The 21,024-nt window shown below is 49.6% G+C and overlaps 1 protein-coding gene across 1 annotated transcript in view; it reads right to left on the reverse strand.

Moving 5' to 3' along the window:
* Positions 1-10,957, reverse strand: part of VANGL1 (VANGL planar cell polarity protein 1) — a 40,712-nt gene extending 29,755 nt beyond the window's left edge. Inside the window, exons 1-2 of the mRNA XM_029948350.1 lie at positions 10,741-10,957; positions 3,744-3,876 (exon numbers count right to left, since the gene is read on the reverse strand). Coding sequence (XP_029804210.1) covers positions 3,744-3,876; positions 10,741-10,811 — 204 coding nt within the window. The 5' untranslated portion in view covers positions 10,812-10,957. The remainder of the gene's footprint in view (positions 1-3,743; positions 3,877-10,740) is intronic.
* Between the last annotated feature and the right edge of the window lie 10,067 nt (positions 10,958-21,024).

A 21,024-nucleotide genomic window follows, 5' to 3' on the forward strand; every position in this document is an offset into this window, starting at 1 on the left:
ACTCGGGTGGCTAAGATGGCTGGGCAGCCAACTTCAGCTCGGGTCATGATACCGTGGTTTGTGGGTTCGAGCCCCGCATCGGGCTCTGTGCTGAGAGCTGAGAGCCTGGAGCCTGCTTCTGATTCTGTGTCTCCCTCTCTCTCTGCCCCTCCCCTGCTTGCTCTCTGTCTCTCAAACATAATAAACATTAAAAAATATTTTTTAATTAAAAAACAAAGAAAACTCTGTGTTCTCGCATCAATTCGTGGCTGGGTTATAAAGGCTGACAAAGTCCCACTTCTGGAAGAACGAGGCAGTAGACTCCCCTCCAGCAGCTCTGAAGAGCCTTCGCTGCTATGCCCGAATCACAGCTGACTTGCAGCTACTTTCTTTCAGTAAGTCTCAGTGCCAAGCGCTCCTTGACAATGTTTCTCAGTGGGCAAGCCAGGCAAATTCAAGTGCAGATGGCCAGGACAGCTCGAAACGCGCTCCCTAAGCTCATGCCCACCGACGTGGGGAATGTGGAGGGCACGGAACTACCAGACTGTCGCAGGGCACTCTGACCTTCTCACCTTCTCTCTCTCTAAACTCTGAGGTAGTTTCCAGTCGGACCAACCAGTCTCTTCGTTTACCACGTGCCAGTTGTTAAGATTTTCAAACAATTCTGCTATTTCTCTGGCAAGCCGGACTTCACTACAAACACAATGAGAAGCCACAGGGGGTCCAAAGAGATTTTTGCCTCAGAGACTTGTGTGCATGATTTAACTTGCAAAAAACCAAAACCAAACCAAGCAAAAAAAAAAAAACAAAACAAAAACAAAAAACAACAACAAAAAAAAAAAACAGTCGGATGTAGGAACAAGCTGGGTGAAATTCATGGGTAAGATAGCAACTTCAAAAAATCTAGTGTAAGTTGACAGCTGAATCGACATGATAGGGACCTGGTAACTGAACAACAACCTTGGATCTAGTGATGATCAGAAAACTATGATCTATGAGTGGACAGGCTGTGACCAGGACTGGTGGGTGGCGGCAATGGTCTTGACCTATGAACAAATAGGTCTTCAACTTGGAAGGTTACAAGTATCCCATTCCATGAAAGAAACAACTCTCTGGAAGCCACTAAGACTCTCAAAGTATCAAATGTATACATCAAATGGTATCAAATGGTCCGAGCACTCTTGAAAACGGGTCTGGTAGCGTCATACAAATTTCACTCTACGCTTAACTGTATGATCCAACAATGCCACTCCCAAGGTATATTTATCCAAAATAAATGAAAACGCATGTTTGCAAGAAAACCTGTGTAAGAATGTTCTTAACAGCTTTATTCATAATAGCCCCAAATAGCACACCTCAAATGTCTATCTGTGATCAGAAGGATAGAAAACAAACTATAGCATATTCAGAAAACAGTATACCATTCAGCAAAAATTTAAAAAGAAAAGGATGAATTGTTAAAACACACCAGAACACAGATAAATCTTAAAATCATTACGCTAACTGAAAAATGTCTGAAACAAAAGAGTATGATCTGAATTATATTAAATTCTAAACCAGGGAAAATTAATCTAAGATGGCAGAAATCAAAACAGGGTCTGTCTTGGAGAGGTGGGGGTGGGGACAGGAACCAACTGGGAAGAACATAAGAGAACTCTGTAGACGAATAAAAACTATTGTATCAATACCGTGAGTTCTATGGGTTTATTGAGCTGTTTGAAATTATACACTTCAGATCTGTTCATTTCTGTGGGTAAATTTCTTTCAATTAAAAAAAAAACCACCAGTAAGAGGAAAAAACAGCCACAAATTCAAAAGTCAGCAACTTGTGGGGCGCCTGGGTGGCTCAGTTGGTTAAGCATCTGATTTCAGCTCAGGTCATAATCCCACCGCTCGTGAGCTCGAGCCCCATGTTGGGGTCTGCGCTGACAGCTCGGAACCTGGAGCCTCCACTGGATGCTGTGTGTATCTCCCTTTCTCTCTCTGCCCCTCCCCTGCTCTAAATCTGTTTCTCCCTCTCAAAAATAAATAAACTTTAAAAAATCAACAACTGTAACATGAGGTGAGTTCACAGCCTACATAAAATAACTTACTGATATTCAACTGACAATCAATCAGCATGGAGGTAACTATTCCTAGTATCTTGTGGTCCTATTGCTCACTGCCACATTGCTATGGCTTAGCCAGTCACGCCTTTTCCTGCCAGCGTTGCTAACTAAATCCCCTGTACATCTTGAGAATGGATGTACATCTGCACCTAAAAAGTGTAGATGTCTGAAAGGTCCTCTGAAGCTTGGGGTTCTCAGCACAGAAAGGATCTAAAATCTACTAATCTGATACCTAAAGAGCCTGAGGCCCAGAAAGGTCATGACTGCCTGTGATCCCAGAGCTACTGAGAAGTACAGTCTCCAAAAGTCCACGTCAAGACCTTTCCTGTCACGTCAACTTGGTGTAAACACCAACAGCTTCCCAACACGACTTCCCAGTGAGCTCAAGGCATAGAGAAGCTGCAAAGCAGAAATGTCTTCACAGTGGCCGCCAGCACTTCGGAATCCACACGAGGAAGGAAACTGATGCCCAGTCGTGCTTCAAGGGGGTCCAACCTGAGGATCAGCCCCAAGCACCTGGCTATCCCTCCAAGAGCCAGGGCAGGTGGTGAAACAGTATGTACTAATGACACTGACCCATCACTGGACAGACTCCATGTTCATCCCATAGCTGAGCTGTGGGTTCTGAGAGAACCTCATGGGCTCTGAGGAATCCCAGTTCCAGCCGCTCTACCTGCTTAAAGATGCGTGCGTGCGTGCGTGTGTGTGTGTGTGTGTCTGCAGGTGTGAGCGCAGATCGGAGTTCTTGGGGCCAAGGCTGTATGTGCATATATTTCAAGAGCTCTGGAGGGTAGGCCAACACATTTCTGAGTGGCACTCAGATGTTGATTTAAATTAGGCCAGCAGAGAGTCGGGGCCCCGAGAGAAGAACCCACACAGTGGTTTGGAATACACTGCCAATATTTAAAAACTGGGTGCTTTCATATACAATCCGGATTTCCAGCCCTTCTTAAATACCAGTCCACCCAGAAACACCCAACTCCTGTCCTCCAAAGTGGTAACAAGTGTCCAGAGCTGGGGAGCTGCCGTGCCTTTTGACAGAGGATGTGCATTCTCTAGTTTGCCACAGACCCGAAGGCTCCACACTGCCGCCCGGACACTGGGGTGCCCCACGGTGTTGCTGTTGGCCCCCCAGCCTGCCTGATATGTGTGTGCCCCTGCTCTGTGACCCAGGGCCTCAATCTTCCCGGGTTTTTTCTGACCAGGCATCTAAGTGCCCAGCCCCCAATTTATCTCGTATACCTCGTGGTGGTCCGTCCGGGCTCTCGTAACCTCTTCTTCCCCCTACCACGCAGGGCTGCAGAGAGGGCATTTCCTCCTCTCTCATCCTGTTCCACTTTGGAACGAGTCTCCAGAGGTGACAGCCTGTAACTTTCCTTTTCTCTGCCCTATCATCAGCCTGGCTGGCTTCTTTTCAACACCATATTCAAAGCAGGCCAACCTATCCTGCTCCAGACCGGTCCCCGAGGCAGCCAATGGCAGGACAGGCTGTGCTCAGACCAACAAGAAACCACGAGACATAGATAAACTAATTACCATGCTAGAAAAATAAAGATAAAAACCCAAGAGAACCTACTGCAACAAGACTTAAGGAAACATTTACTGAAAAGTCTCGATCAAGTGGCCATGTGCTTACAGACTGCCTTTGATCCTTACCTGAACTTCTTCCGTTCGAGTAGAATCATTTGCCAACAGGGGCTCTCCGGTGGGAGCCTGAATGGTGACAGATTTTTCTGACCCTCTGCCATCTTTATTCCGGGGTGACTTGTGTCTCTCTCGATTTCTCTCCCTGAACAAACAAAAATGACAGGTCATCAGCTAGCACACTTATACCAAGTGAAGCACCTCTCATCAAAAATATATTATAGATTTGCAGAGCATCTGGGTGGCTCAGTCTTAGGTTAAGCAGCCAACTTCAGCTCAGGTCATGATTTGGTTCGTGTGTTCAAGCCCCGCATCGGGCTCGGTGCTGACAGCTCAGAGCCTGCCTGGAGCCTGTCTTCAGATTCTGTGTCTCCCTCTCTCTGCCTGCTCCCACTCTGTCTCTGTCTCTCAAAAATAAACATTAAATTTTTTTTTTAAATATATACATATTACGGATTTGATTTTGAGCTTAGGAAAATTCTACATCCACAGAGAGCCAATACCCACCCAAGCTGCCCCCTCCAAGGAATAAGCTCATTTTTATTCCCAACTTAGTATTTTTTTCCTGCAATTTGAAGAACCCAAAAGAAAGACTATCACTCCACCTTCAACAGTGGAGTTAAAAATATCATACTTTTTCAAAGCCTAAAATTGTGAATTTTAGAACTTCTGTAGCTGAGGCACATTTTACTCTAAAATAGTTGACTTGATTTGTTGCTTACAATCTGCCTAAATTTATTTTCTAGCACTTTCTTGTGGGGACAACACTGCAAAATGTTTACACTTCGGTCTGTCCAAAAAAATCTGGGACACACTGTCACCCTATACTTTTGCATAAGACAAGAAGGAAGGAAATTCAAAACGAGCACAAAGAAGCATTTATGTCTCATTCCTACAAATTCAAACTGAAAGTCACTCCCGGGGGCTCTGCCTGAATCCAAAGGCACTCAAAGGAAAACAAAAAGTTGGGACAAATGACACCAGGGGGTCAGGCCTCCTATGGAAAACAGGCTGCTGCCTCGGTTTACCCCAGATGCACTTCCTGGGGGGGGGGTCTCTTCCAGGCCAACTGTGAAAAAGGAGCCCCTTGGGGGCCAAGGGTGAGTTCCCTCAACCTCCTGTCTTATAGGACATCAGTCCTCCCTCAAACACCTGCTCTCATTCCCAAGGCCCTCCAGGCAGGACAGAGTACACATGGACTCTGGGGACAACAGTCAGATCTCAGGTCTGCCCCTATTCGGTGTGTGACCTTGCACAAATTATTTAACTTCTGAAAACCTCAGTTTCCTCATCTGTGAAATGGGGGTAATGATAATACCCCACGGACAACGGATGCAGAGCTCAGTACAGGGTGTCCTGTTAACCTACTACTTACCAAATGAAATCATATGCAGACTTTCTGTGGGCAAACTCCTACCTTATCAGTACGGCCCTAGGATAAACATTGGTTACTTCCTTCAAAGAGCAGGGGGGCTTTCTTGGTCCCAGAAATTCTCAGTGACAGCATCTCTGATTTCTAGAGTGTAACCTATCATCCCAATCTCCTGTAAAATTAGAGTCTAGAAATACACGTATTCTGGCCAACTTTATTTTAACCGGGTAACGAGGGTGAATAACAGAGAATCTGTTTACCTAGACATGTCAATGCCAACCATTCCACTCCCGCTCCAATTGAGAGAGCACGTTACTCTGTGCTTTAACTTACTAATTTCATTCAATCCTAACACTAACTGTATGAGGCTGGTAGCCTTGCCCCATTTTACAGATGAGGACACTGAGGCTCACGGAGGTTCTGACTTTCCAAAGTCGTAGTAAGTGGCAGAGCAGGATGTGAACCCAGGTCTGCTCCCACCACCGTGATTCGAACCCGCTATGCTGTGCTGATCTGGAGATCTGGTAGCATGAATACTCCTAATGCTCATCCCGACACCCTCTACTGGATGACCTATCGGGGCCATGAAATCTGCCCGTGGAGCCACCGCTGCGGCCACAAATGCACTGTGAACTTGGCTAGCACAAAGCGATGGGCCCAGCACTCTGGGCTGCCAAAGACAATTGCTTCAAAAGGACCCACTGTAAGAAACCCTAAACACTTTGGGGGAGCCTTCCTGCATGCCCACGCGATCTTCAGGACCAAGTGCATGGACAAAGTCTGGAACCCCTGCTCCCCCGGGCCTCCATCAGCCGGACCCAGGGGCCTCCTCTTCCATCCTGTGTTTCCACCATCCCCAACCGCTCTCTCGTCCATCACTGTCTGCTGTCCGCCAAGTCACATGCTCCCCTCACCCAACTATCTATTCACGAGTCCCAGGGGTCAAATCCTGTGACAGCATAAATTCCACTGGAAATCAAAATTCTTTCACTGGGTGCCAAGTGCTGGGGCCTGAACGCTGCCAAGGCAGAGAGCAAGTGGGGCAGTACCCAGGGATGGAAACAGCCTCTCTAGGGCCAGCCAGCAACCTGACCCTCGGCCTTCCCCTCACCTGGCTCTTAAAGGGCCCTGCAGCACCCAAAGGAGAATCATTTCCCTGGTGACACCTGAGGTTAGCCAGAGAGGCGCCTACTATCTGACAAGCCCAGGAGCGTTTTTTACCCCCTACAGCCAGAGGCCCTAAACCAGTGCTTCTCCAGTGCAGAGAAACCACCTAAATGGGATTTACATGCATTCGCTGGCCCCACCCCTCGGGAGTCCTGGCCGGGAAACCATAGGAATCTGCATTTCTCACCAGCACGCCGGGTGAGGAGGATGCAGGTAGACCAGTAAACTTTCCCCAAGGTTCTTCCACCGGAATGCTCCCAGGAAGAGGGTTGGTGGCGGTGACTATTCAGTAATCTGGCTGTTTAGGACACGCCCGTATTCAACAGGGGCTCAGGAACAGGAGCCGGGAGTGTGAAGCTCCACTGCCGGGCTTTATTGAAAGAGCACTACGCGCGGATGAGGCCGGGGAAAAGGCTCAGGCCCGCGTGGTGTGGTCAGGACACAGCTTCAGCAGCAGTGGCGCCGACACTGCGCCGGTCCCTGTTGTCCAGGGAGCAACGCCTGCCGCACAGCCTTTTACAAAATTCCCCGTCCGTGCGGTCCTGCTCCAGGACGGTGTCTGAGCCAGTCCTGCATGGAGTGCTGTGTGGAAGCAGGGCTCTGAGCCCCAGGACAGCTGCCTCACTCCAGCAGGTGCTCACACGTCACATTCTTCTCTACACCTCCAAATGCTGTGCCAAGGGCACTCTGGCAGAGGGCTCCCCGGTGCTTTGGGACCTAAGGGTGGAAACAGGAGACCGGAGCAGGCGGGCAGGTAAGGCCACCAAACCCCAAGAGGGCTGGGACAAAGCCATGCACAAGACAAGGGGTCTCCAGCTCTGCCTCCTTGGTAAGGATCAGCGGGGTGCCAGGCAGCTGTGTCTTTACCCCTGAGTCAGTCCCCATGCTGCGTCGGCCCACCAGAGTCCCATCAGTGTACCTGTCCTTGTGTGTGTGCAGGGGAGAGGGAAGAGGCAGTGATGGCGTGTCGGCGGCCCCAGCACGTGTCCGTACCTGTAGGTAGGTGTGTGTGTGTGTGTGTGTGTGTGTGTGTGTGTGTGCGCGCTGGCGTACATGCACTCAAACACACCTCCCTAGGCAATTCTAGAGCAGAGCCCTTAGGGGCTCCTGTAAAACGCCCTTGCTTCAGCCAGAACCCCCATCAATTCCTGTTCCGTTCCCACACAGCCGGCATTTCCTGGGAAGACTATTTAGCTCTTTGTCTGTTGTTTGCCAACTTCTATTTGGGGAAAGCCGGCCCGCCAGTCACTCCTCCCTTTCCTTCTCTGCCACCACCCACTACCTGCGCCTTCTCTGCCAACCGCGGGGCAGGCTGGCTGCTTCATCCCGCACGGACGTGGGTGGGAGGGTTGGGCACAGGGCAAACTAACTGACTGGGCACAAAAGCGACAGTTCCATCACTCCTCAGGCAGCCCTCTTTTGGACAATGCATTTCAGCACACGAGTCACATGAGTGACCCCGCACTTCCCCTACCAGTTACTCCTGCCGCTTGCTCTCCATCCAGCACAGCCCAGTGGGGGGGGGCGGGGAAGCCTGGGCTTCCAAAGGAGCAACAAGTCAGGACTGAACCCTGCCAAGGGGACCTGCTAACCTTGTAACATCAGGCAAATAACACCGCCTCTCTGCACCCCGGTTTTACCACCTGTTAAACAAGGGTCCCCCTCTCCTAGCTGTGAGGGTGGGGCCAGTGACTGAGGGTCCTACAGGCACCCACTGAGGGTTCATCAGCATCACTGTCACAGCTGTTGCATGTCGCTTGGGAGCCGCAGCTCTGAACTCAAAAGGTAAGGCAAGGTCGGCTGAAGTCCACACCATTCTCCCAGCAAGTTAACTGGACACCCTCTGGAGACAGCAGACATCACAAAACCGGACCACTGACTGCTTTGTTAGAAAGGAGTCACTTGTCATCTGCTTGGAACCCAGCCAGTCCCCCAGAGATGATCACCGAGTCACTGGGCATATCAAGTTTGGTGCACTTTATCATTCCCGAGTTAGGGGCCTACTAAAATTACCAAAAGGCAAGGTCCCTCCCCTTTCCCACTTTTCCATGCAAATTCCTGACAAACCCCTGAGCAGAGAAGCCTTTGCGGGGACACTCCTAGGGGACACAATACCCTTGGCAGGGTCTCGGGCCTGCTTATATAATTACCACTTAGTATTCTTTATGCCCGGACAAGGAACGCCCTGCCATCCACCTTCCACAGATGACAGGCTCGGTCCCATTGCCAGTCACTACGCCCTAGGAAGCTCTCAGAGAATGCACCGCATATGGGTGCTGTTTGTTCCCATGGAATCTCTAGAGGTCGTCCCTTCACCCAGAGATTTCCTGAATAGGTGTTCAGGAGCAGTCCTTGATCGTGTTATTAAAAGTCTCAGCTTGTACGTTCATGTGCCAAGTACTTTCCACACGGGTCCAAGAAGGCACGAAGAGTTCCGCAGGCTGTTTGAACTGGAAGCGACTGTCTCTTCAAGTCACCACGAGGGCGCTGCTGGATCAACTTCTGGGGGCCCGGGGAGGCCGGAGAAAACAGCAGGGCGCAGCCTGGGGCCCTGAGGTATGACAGTGGGGACACGCGTGCAGGCAGGGGAGGCCAGAGATGGTTCCTCTTCAGAACACTGTCATGTGTTTTCCTGATTCATCTCCAAGCACCAAGGGAACCCCAAGTTCCTATTTCCGTCACCGCTGTGTGGAAAAGGGAAGGTTGGCACACTAACAAGGGGACAGCTTTCTCCAGTGAGAGCCAGAGATCCGATGTTTCAAAACAGCTATTCTTGGTGTTTTGGTAAACCCATCTGACACTTGTGCCCAGCGGTTGAAATTTGTGATGAATCTCTGATCACCAGAGGGTTTCTGACTTTCTCCGGATCGGGGCTCTGCTGTGGGACCTGAGGCAAGCTTCTGTTCCACCTGCCGCCAGACAGGCTTACCCAGGGTCTGAGGCAAGCTCATTCACATCCCTGCCCCACATTTTTAGGCTTAGAAGTCCAATATAGGAACTTTTAGAAAATAGCGGAGGTTTAAAAAAAAAAACCAAACAACCAAAATCTTCATAATCCTATACTCAGAAACAGGACAAGCATCGTCAATAACGTTACCATTCATTCATTCATTTTCTCCTAAGAATATATAACAACTGTAGTGCACAAACTTCTGACTCCTGTGTTGTTGTTGTTTTTTAATCACATGGAGTCATAAACATGGTCTCGTGCCATTAAACCATCTTTGGAGATTTTTGTTTTATCTTCATTCATTCCATTCATATTCTTAATTACGAAACACACCCTTGGGGAAGACCAAACGGGCACAGAAAGATAAAGCGTAAACAAAACTTCCATCCATCACCATCTTGTGTCTGGACCCTTTCCGGTGGGTGGCTGCTGCTGGAGGCTTGGAGAATGTCCTTCCAGACCTCCCGCTGCCTGTGTAAATCCATATGGGCTCCCAAATAAATCAGTCAATTAGACAGATGCATCTTATTGCTGTTTCACAAAACAAAATCCCACTCTGCGTTCCGCTGCTTGTATGAGGAACTGCTTGGTCATGGAAACACGACCCCAACCACGGTTCCCGGCCCACTCTGGGCTGTGGCCAGCTGGGGCCTTTGTAATGCTGACATGCCAAGGCCATTAAGAGCATTAATACAATCACCGGAGAGCGACCTCCTACCACGCGCTGTGTTAAATGCGGTGCACCCACAATCTAATTTAATCCTCTCGCCAGCCCTGTAAGGAGGGGACTGCTCTACCCATTTCACAGGCGAGGAGTAAGAGGTAGCACTAGGCACTACAACTTTACGAACCGTATTTTTAACCAGTTCCAGTAGCACCTTCATTCATTCATTCTCTTGTTCCTTTTACTCACCAAACATTCTTAACACAGCAGGCTCTAGGAATACCAGTGCAGACCTGTGCGCTTTGCCCAGAGGAGGGGAATGGGGCCCCATCACCTCGGAGGGCGGTTTTTCACAACCCAGGCTTGTTCCCTGGGAAAACCAGTCAGAGAGAAAAACGGCACCGGGCCAATCCCACCACCTCGTGTATTAACCTCACAGTGAATGCCTAATGGACAATGAGTCAGCAGCTTTGGAGAAAAAGCAACAAACTAACACTTTTTTTTTTTTTAACTTTCATTTGCATTCTCTATAAAGCTCTGGGAGAAGGTCCTCTATGAGAAGCACTTAGAAATGAAAAACGTTTTCACTGCAGGGAGAAAACTTTAAAATCAATTGTGAAAAATCAAGGTCATCAACCATAATGGCAGCTGTAAAACATAAACTGGTGGTGTAGTTACTCCCAGTGCATGTTAAGAGCTCTTAATGTCCGGTTTCTCATGCACCGTAGACTGAACGAACCTTCAGTCATAGGCAGCCCTGTGACCTGGCTTTACCGTTCGAAAAGTGAGTCTTGAAATCTGGACCCACCTGCCAGTTTCCCCAAAAGAAAATGTGGAACAGCCAGAGCTTACATACCCTTGTCTGTGAGATTTTTTCGAATGACTCGAATAGTAAGAATATCCAGAGTATGTGGATTCGGTATCCATAGCAATGGGGAGCTTGCGCTCAATGAGGGAGCGGGCAGCGTTTCTCCGTAGAGGTAGAGAATTTCTTTAGACTCCTAACACGGCACAGGGTCTGGAAATCCAGGAGCCGCTCTTCGACAGGAACAAATTCTGGAAAGAGGAGAGAAAAAAAAAAAAAAAGATCTGCTTTCAAAGGCAACCCAAAGATCTTGGAAGAGAAATACAGCAGGCATCTCCTCCAGGGTCTCTGTTATGGAATAAGCAGGCAAGGAAGAAGTAAGTGTCTGCACGTTACATGCACCACTCAGGCAGCAAGGGCTTCCCCAGGGGTCTGGGAGGCAGACAAGCAGGTGCAGGGCAGACCAAACCCCCTACCACAGCAGCGGGCAAACCAGACAGGGGACAGACCTGGCCCTTGGCCATTTCCGGGACACAGCTTCACAGCAGAAGTTCAGGCTGGAGGAAGTGGCTTCCCATCCCACAACCTAGACAGAGCCCAGCCCCCACCGCCACTTTGCTGGCTGCACAAACAATACACAGGGAAGCAGCTTTTATGGGATTTTGCTCAGTTTCTGAAAGCCAATTAAAGAGAGAGAGAGAGAGAGAGGAAGGAAGGAAAGAAAGAGAAAGGAAGGAAGAAAGAAAAAAGGAAGAAAGGAAGGAAAGAAAGAGAAAGAAGGAAAGAAAAGGAAGGAAGGAAAGCTATCTGTCTCTTTAATCCAGGAATCCAAACACATGCAAATTTATCTTAAGAACTCATTTTTTTAAAGAAAAACTATTATTGCATTGTTTATAAGAGTGGAAATTGAGAAATAATAAATAAATGATAAAAATAATAAAACATTAAATAAATAATAAATAAATGCCCTCAAGATAGAGGAACAGGTAAGGAAAACATGACTCAGCCACCCAAAGAAATACCATAGAGCTGTTTAAAATAATTATGAAGAACGGGAAGTTTTACAATATAATGGTCAATTTAAAAGGCAAACTACAGGGGCATCTGAGGGGCTCAGTTGGTTTAAGCGTCCAACTTCAGCTCAGGTCATGATCTCGTGGTTCGTGGGTTTGAGCCCTGCATCGGGCTCTATGCTGACAGCTCAGACCCTGGAGCCTGCTTTGGATTCTGTGTCTCCCTCTCTCTCTGCCCCTCCCCTGCTTGCACTCTGTCTTTCTTCTCCCAAAATTAATAAATGTAAAAAAATATTTTTAATAAAAAATAAAATAAAAGGCAGAGGACAAGATGGTAGATACATCCTGAATCTGCATTACAGTTACAATCAAATAAAAGGCTTATGTAAACACAACGATTAAGAGGGAACATCAGAAAGTGGAAGTATGTGATTTATTTGTTGCAGGCTCCTAGGCGTTTCCCTGCAGGCTCCTAGGCGTTTCCCCACATTTTCGTTAGATACCGCTTTGCAATAAAAACAAACTGGAAACATTTCCAAGTATATTACTGAGCCCCACAAGCTCACCCTTGACTCCTAGAAGCCTGAGAACCACAAGTCTGTCGGCCCCTGCATCCCTCACCCCAGAGCCGGTCTCCACCTGTTCAGGGCCCCTCCTTCCAGTGCCCCTGGGAGCTGAAAGGGCAAACAAAGCCAGTGAGATAAGTGTGGAGAGAAAACAAAGGAGCTACAAATGCCACCGCCCTCCAGGCTCCCCCTCTCCCCCCATGACCCTGCCAACAACCTACAAGTCTAGAGTGAATCTGCTGGCAACCTCCACACACTGACCCAGCCTCAAACACCGCTTAGGATGCATTTGCCCTTAGCATTCACTCTAAGTGAGGCACATTCACTTCCAGGGGCTGTGTCCCCCTTGGCCTGGGTATCGTTCCTGACTCATCATTTCATTTCTCCTCTGCCATCGAGAGCCCAAGGCGAGCAGTGGAGAGACACGGGTTCTAGCCAGAGCTCTTGACTGTCAGGGACAATCAGGGAGGAGGCACTTGTCTTGACGTCAGCCTCAGTTTCCTGATCTGTCAAACTGGGATAAATCGACTGACCACTGTCCTCAAGGGGGTGATCTGAAAATGTAATCATACAGTGTCGGGAGCTGGGTTCCAATCCCAGGCTTTACTCCCTGATTGTTACATAGCCTCCAATTACTAAACTGCTCAGTCCCTGCACAGTCAAGTGTGAATAACAGGGTGCCTGGGGGGCTCAGTCGGTGAAGGTAGTGACTTCAGCTCAAGGTCTCAATCTCACGGTTCGTGAGTTCGAGCCCCTGACATCAGGGGCTCCGCCCTTGTGGTGGGGAACCTGCTCCGGATTCTTTCTGCCCTTTCCCCACTTGCACACCCTCTCTCCCAAAATAAATAAATAAACTTAAAGAAAAAGTGTGGATAACAGGGCTGCTGGGAAAAGCCAGTAAGCTACAGCTGTGAACGGGGCCAGCATGGGCTGCGGGTGCGGCAGGTAAGTGACAGTTGTGCCTCCCAGTGCTCCTGTTCCCCCTCTGAAAGCGGAAAGCCACAAGTTCAGATTCTCCCAGCAAGAGAGATGCCTGGACAGGAGCAGGCCAGAGCTGGTGCCCTGCTTTCCCGAACGGCAGCCTGCCCACAGTCAGCACTGAGCTGGCATCTCAGCCCTGGGGCTTGCTCACTAGCCCTGCGCCACGCCACATCTGTGAGGTGACTGTGAAGAGGACATGTGAAAACAAACGGTGGCATTTTTTTTTTAGAACGTTAGCGTTGCTCTTGGACCATCTCCACTTTCCCAGAAGACTTCAAGAGCCCACTCATCCTTTCTCCCTCCTTTGCCCCCTACTTGTATTCACCGACAATCTCAATGACTTCCAGCACCTTTGATTCCAACCTCCTTCCTGCTCTGGGCTTTGCTGCTGGTTCGTCTGCTCTGACACCTAGATCAGGAGGTAGAGCCAGGACCCCAGGCCTGCCCAGAATGTGCCTCTGTCCCGGAAGACCGTCCTCCGGGCGGGGCTCTCTCATCACCCCCTTTTCATCCCCACTTCTGGCTAATTCTGGCTAAAGGCTGCTGGCCTGTCTCAGAGGTGGGTGCCCTAGGCCCTGGGCTGGGCCCGTTCAGGCTTCCTAGTCCTGACACTCCGGGCCACTATTCACCCACCCTCTCCTTTGCCCATAAAATGAGGCCACTTAACATGAGCTCCTCCTAGGATTGGTGACAGCTTTAAGCTAGGCTCCCCACCAAGGCACATGGTGACCCAGGCTGCATTCCCCTCCTTCCTCTGCGAGAGGATGTCATTCCAAGTCCTCATTAAAACCCCCGGCCATCCATTAGGACACCTCCAGGCATGTCCCTCACAGGAAATCCTGGGCTCCTGAGTGCGCCCTGGGGAGGGGCTTCACTTAACCTTCCCAGCACCCTTGATCAGGTTCTCCCCCAAGTCCTGCCCGTACTCATCAGAGGGGTAGTCTGGATCCACTGCCACTCCCTCCCTCCCTCTAGACTTTCACCCCAATCCTCCTCCCTCGACACTCCACTGAACCAGCTCCAAGTGGGCCAAATCCAAAGGTCACAGCCTCCTTCTCCTTTCCCTAGACCTTCTGACCCCATCTCTGCATTCGCCTACCTCTGCACTTAGCAAGCAGCCACAGGAGACCCCAGGAAGCGTCACAGGGACACAGCAGTGACAATGGCACAGGCGCACGGCCCCCTGCCTGTCGTCCGAGAGCTTTCTGGTGCCTGTCAGCCTCCAATTTGATTGCATGGATGCTACTATTTCTCCAACGTGCCTTCCCTCTCCCCCATTGGGTTCTCCCTTAAGTCTCAAAACTTGCCCTTTCTTCTTCTTCAGCCATGGATTTCTTCTCGCCTGAGCTCCCTGGAGTCAGGAGCTATGATCTGCCTACATCAAGATACTCTGAACATAGTAGGTGCTCAACAAATATTGAAGGAATGAATCCCCGGGGCACATCTTCTACTCAGCTACCACTGGCTCCATTTGGGGTTATCGTCACCCTCATGAGTGCCATCTGCCACCCTGGGCTATTCTTACCAGTTTCCTCTGCCAGGGAACAGTCACCCTATCAACCCCGTTCATCCAGCCTGGTGCCATTTCCAACACTCTTTCCTGTGGCTCACACACATCCTGCTGTCACCAAGTGCTGATGTCTGTCCTCAGGAGCCTCCGTCCCTCTCCTGGTACTCAGCCACCCACTTCCCCCAGGCTCTGTGGCGGCGGGGAGAGGGCTGATGCATTACAAAGCCTGCAAGTTTCCCCACAGAATCCAGTCTACACAGGAGCTCGGCTCCTTCTCCCAAGTCCTGCTGTTTCTATTTCAGCTATCTACTCCTGTCTAAGAACTGAGGGAGGATCAAGCATGAGACACAGGAGGCATATGGACAAAATCCAGAGTGGACTCATTTAAGGGCCAATGAAAGAGTTTCGATATATGTTTGCAAAACAGTTCATTTATATGCATGAGAAATCAGCAGAACTCACGTAAGGTCAGAGGGATGCGTCATCAGGAAGAGAATAAAGTAATGAAAAGGATTCAGGTTCCTGGGGTAATAAACTGATATGCTGCTACACTGACCTGAATAGGACAGTCACATCAAGGTACAAATACAGGGGCACGGGGGTGGCTCAGTCAGTTAAGCGTCAGACTCCAGGTTTCAGTTCAGATCATGATCTCAGGGTTCATGGGATGGAGCCCTGCATCAGGCTCCACGCTGACAGTGCAGAGCCTGCTTGGGATTCTCTGTCTCCCTCTCTCTCTGCTCCACATTTGCACACACTCTCTCCTCCACCGCTCTCAAAATAAACTTTTTAGGAAAAGGTGTAAGTGTGGATCCTGGAATCCGGAACCATGCCCCCACCATCCAGGACCCAGTGTGACCTTTCCTATCACAACGTGGATTCATTTCTTTGCATGACACCATCCTGTGGTGTCCCACGCCAGGGGGCATAAAACACAAAACCCTTCATTTGGTCGGTGGGCCCTGCCCACCTCCCAGCTGCCCTTCTCCAGCTCCAGACCCTTCAAGGCACCAGGCTCTCTGACTTTGGCTCGGGTCACGGGCTCACAGTCTGTGAGTCCGAGTCCCACATCAGGCTCTCTGCTGTCAGCACAGAGCCCGCGTTGGATCCTCTGTCCCCCTCTCTCTCTGTCCCTCCCCTGCTCACGCTCTCTCAAAAAAATAAACATTAAATAAATAAATATATTTAAAAATAAACAGATAAACACGGCTTCTTCCAAGAGGCTGCCCTGGGCCCTCCAGGCTACATGCGGCCCTGTGCTTGCCCTTCCTGTCAGTTTCCAATCCTGTGTGGCGGGATCACTCGACGCCCGGCTGGTGTGGAGACTGTCAGCACCACGAGGGCAGGGGCCACATTCATCACTGTCAGCCAGCTCCTGGAATCTACCAGGCACCCAATGAGTGCGTGCGGAGGATGGGTTTCTGCGGCAGGCCACGGACCCACTGTGGAAGAAACCCCGGAGACTAGCTTAGTGGTGATGTCAGAACCACCAGCTTTTTGCTCACACGACAGTCTCTCTTCAGGCACGTGAAGTAAAAATCAGCAATGGTCTCATCTGGCGGCTTCCCACGAGAGCACCCTGACCACCCTCCTGGCCCCCAGCCCTCCTCCCTTCCCCGCTGGAGCACCAGCTACAGGCACTGCTGGGGTGGGAGCTGGAGGCAAACACCAGGGGCGGGTGAGGACGGATTGAGGCCCATCTCATGAAGGCCAGGAGGGCACCGCTGGGACAGGTGCACAGGGCACTCTTGACCGCAGCATCTTAAATTCTGGGAGTCCCAGGCAAAAACGTTGGAGAGAGCCCCCTTCTCCATGCTTGATTAAACACAAATCGAAGGTCAGTGGCCTCAGAGAGGAGCGTTCCCTACAGCTGAGTCCACCCACATAAAATATACCTGACTACTACTTAGAAGAAAAACACAGCGTTGAGAAAATCATACGAGGGAAATAATATGTTACAGTAATGACAGTGGTAAACAGAAGTTAACCTGGACGAGAAGGAAATTATAAAAACATCAACGGCTCTGCCTGCAGCTAGTAAGTAATTAAGGAAACTGTGGTTTGGAGGGTAGAAAGTTATCTCATGAGGGGTACAGAGACAGGCACTTATTTAAAGAGCCTTTCTGCTCCTTCTCAGTAAATGTATTTCCAAGAGAAAGAAGTTTCTGGTATAGTTGTGTTTATGTATACTGTGCATATTACTTTTTTTAATGTTTATTTATTTTTAAGAGACAGAGACAGAGCATGAGCGGGGGAAGGGGCAGAGAGAGAGGGAGACACAGAATCTGAAGCAGGCTCCAGGCTCTGAGCTGTCAGCACAGAGCCCAATGCGGGGCTCGAACCCATGAACCATGAGATCGTGACCTGAGCCAAAGTCAGACACTTAACCGACTGAGCCACCTGGGCGCCCCTTTTAATTATTATTTTTATTGTGTTTTGCAGCTTATGTTTTTTTAAGGTGCCCATTTTCAAGTACATGACACTCAAGGGGAAAGTGTATATTTAAATAATTTTGTTCACAGCCCATTCTTCTTGGAAGGAGGAAAAGCAATGAGCACAAGTTACCCCTGTCACCGTTCAAATCCTGGGTCAGCTGGGCAACCTCGGATCAAATTACTTAACCTTTCTGTGCCTGGGTCCCTAACTACAACAACAGTTATATTTCACTTACCTTATAGGCTCATGGTGGGTATCAAAGGAGAGAGTTCACAGTCATTTAGAACGGGGCCTCGCACATGGAAGGCACTCATAACCATTAGGCATTATTATTTGTGAGTAAAGTAAAATCCCTTCTGTAAGAAGGAATACTTTCTTCCTTAGATTTTATTTTTAAATGTTCATTTATTTTTGAGAGAGCACGACAGAGTGTGAGCAGGGGAGGGGCAGAGAGAGAGGGAGACACAGACTCTGAAGTAGGCTCTAGGCTCTGAGCCGTCAGCACAGAGTCTGACGTGTGGCTCGAACTCACAACTGTGAACCTGAGCCGAAGTCGGATGCTTAACCGAATGAGGATACCTTAGTATGGCATAAGACGTCCATATCACGGGCATTACGCTTTATGTATATTTTTTGGTCTGTGCTACCCTACCCTGAATGAATACCATTACCTGCAGCTGAGTAATTTCGTGATTTTCATTCTGTTCCTTGGACCTCCTTTGACTAGTCCCAGGTTGGAAGGGAGTACCAGAGGGACCAGAGAAAACTGGGGGTTCCACAGGGGTTTATCTGGAGGGCCTTGGGGTTGTAAGTCAGGGAGGGGGGGAAGAGTATGGCCAAGCTCTGCAAAACACTTGGCTGGACTAGCGCTCTCTAAACCACAAAGCACCCTCCAGGTCACCGACGGGGGGAATCAGAGGGCCCGTGGCATTTGTGACAAACCCAGTGGATACTTTCATGGCAAGAGACGTCTGATAAATGAATAAATAATGATAAATGATAAATGATTCTGGGCCACCACATGCAAGCAAAGAAAATGTCAACCTCATTTTATGTGTTGTGCCAATGATTTCAACTCACCTTCCCAGAATAACCCATCTGGGCTCCAGTCCCTAGTTACCCCTGGAACGCCCCCCCCCCCCCCAGCAGCAGGGTGTGGATTTCTGAAGGGCTGTGAAGGGTTAACATGTCTGGGGTTCTAGGATGGGTATCTGTTTTCAAGTGACCCCCTTATCCCCTGCTAGATTTTTAAGTTTCAAAAATTAGATCTGGAGGGGCGCCTGGGTGGCTCAGTCGGTTAAGCCTCTGACTTCGGCTCAGGTCAGATCTCACATTTGTGGGTTCGAGCCCCGCATCAGGCTCTGTGCAGACAGCTAGCTCAGAGCCTGGAGCCTGCTTCGGATTTCTGTGTCTCCTTCTCTCTCTGCCCCTCCCCATCTCATGCTCTGTCTTGCTCTGTATCAAAAATAAATAAAACATTTAAAAAAAATTAGATCTGGGGGCACTTGGGTGGCTTAGTCGGCTGAGCGTCAGGTCACGATCTCGCAACAATTCGTGAGTTCAAGCCCCACATCGGGCTCTGTGCTGATGGCTCGGAGCCTGAAGCCTGATTCAGATTCCATGCCTCCCTCTCTCTCTCTGCCCCTGCCCTATTCATGTTCTGTCGCAATCTCTCTTTAGAAAAAAAAGCAAACATTAAAAAAAAATTTTTTTTAAGGTTTTACGAGTCCCGCCTCCTCTGTAACTCCCATGGTGCCTGGTCCAATGACCGCTGTCCAATGAATGGGTTCAGATAGGCACTAATGGGGACAGCAACATGCTCCTTCCATCAGGCTGCAGGCAAGACCAAAGCCACTGGCCGAAACACGGTCCAGCCCCAGGTCCACTTAAACCTGTCTTGCCCACCTTCTGGAAAATGGCATAGTACGATGCCCACATCACATGCCCATATACAGCTAGTCCCCTAACCACAGCTAGTTACTTAACAGAGAGAGAGCATGGCAATAACAATCTAACAGACTATCGTTACTTGTGTGGTTACTATGTGTTACGGATCATTTAAATCAATTGCATGTAATATCTCACTTAATCCTCAGAACAAAACATCGGATATTCATGTCATGCTACAGTTAAGGAAAACAAGGTCACAGGAAGTGAAGGAGCCAGGGCTTGAACTCAGAATCTAATTCCAGGATCTGTGCTCTTAGCTATGGAAAACATCTAGCAATACAGCAATTACCAGAATTATTTATTTAAGAATTGGAGGGCAGACAACCATCATAAATTGTCCCAAGCCACACACAACCCACAAAAATTTTGCAATTTCAACTCCTGCTCACAGGTTCGGTGTCGCAAGCACTGTAGAGAGTCCAGGAGGAAAGAATCTGAAATAGGTGTAGCTCCAAAGGTAGACACTGCCTATTAAAATGCAATATGATAAGCATCCACGTAACCCAAAAATGCTGCTGAGGTCTGGGGTAACAAACAGGGTGTCTGTGTCAGGGGAAGGAGGGGGGGAATATCTTCCTCATTCAACACCTGTTTATTCTTCAATAGACGAAGGTGACACGGAATTGGTGCGGGTAAGGACACTTTCCTTTATGATTCTGCCCTAATGGTCAAACATATCAGACCATAAAAATGTACTGCCTGGCAAGTAGTCCTTACACTATCTCGAAATTCTTCTCCCATTTTACTAACAAATTAAGTTGAGACCCAGTCACACTGCCAACAATTTCACACTCGATTTTCACTAATTATCTTGAGAGACACCAATGTTTGGGAATGCTAAGTGCTCATGGATAGGTGAAGAGTGTTCTCTCTGAACTGCAGAATAAAACAGTTTCCTCCCACAAATCAAAGCCCCAGCTAGAACGCACTGATTTAATTCAGCTCTAAAAACTCTAATTAGTGGTTACATAAAATGACTAATTACTTTTCCCTGGTTTTAGGCAGTTTCTGCCATGTCACTTAAACAGCCTAGGAGCTGTGTAATCAACCCACCCCCAGGAGGAAGAATGCTAATTAGCATTGTTGACGGGCGACCCAAGCTATAATATTTTCCAGCAGCTCTGTAAAATTTATAAACATATCACTGAAAAGGGCCAGATTCTGTACAGCTCGCTGGCTTTTGGCATCAAGGTCTAAACAATATAGGGCACTTCCAACCCTGGTCAAAAAGGTTTTCACAGAATGCACGCGCCAGCCACACGATCAGCAGAATAAAGCGCTCTGGCATCTCCTAACGAGGAGCTAAACGGGCTCACGACACCTCCTCGGCGGGGCCACGCTGCCTGGCTGCAAGACGCGAAAACCGAGCCCGAGACTTCTCAGCTCCCAGGCTCAGGCGCTCACCTCCCGGCCGCCAGGCCACGGCTCCGCCCCCCCGCCTGCCTCCACCGGCGACGCGTTTAAATTTTCATGAAGCTTCACACTTCCCTGGGCGCGCTGCTGGGGGCAGTTCAAAGGCTGCCGGAGGAGACGAGGTCCTGGCCGCGGCGAGGGCTGCCTGGGCGCGGGGAGAGTCCCTCCAGCGGGGACACCTTGGGCAGGGACTCGCCGGACGCCGTCTGCTCCACCCCGGCGTTTTTGAAAGTAAACTCCTACCTGCCTGTTGCGCTCTCCCAGGCGCAACCGGACTCGCCGCCCCCACCCCCACCCCCGCCCCGGGCCTGGCTCAATTTTGAAAGCGGGGTGTGAACATAATCCGGCTCTGTAGCCGGTTGCAGGCCCGGGGCCCGGCGGTTACCCGGGCGAGCCCCGCGGCGGGGTGGGAACCGCGGTGCGCGCCCCGGCTCCCCCGGAGCGCAGGACGGCCCGGCCCCTAGCC

This window comes from Suricata suricatta, chromosome 8 (genome assembly GCF_006229205.1).
Source record: "Suricata suricatta isolate VVHF042 chromosome 8, meerkat_22Aug2017_6uvM2_HiC, whole genome shotgun sequence".
NCBI lineage: Eukaryota > Metazoa > Chordata > Mammalia > Carnivora > Herpestidae > Suricata > Suricata suricatta.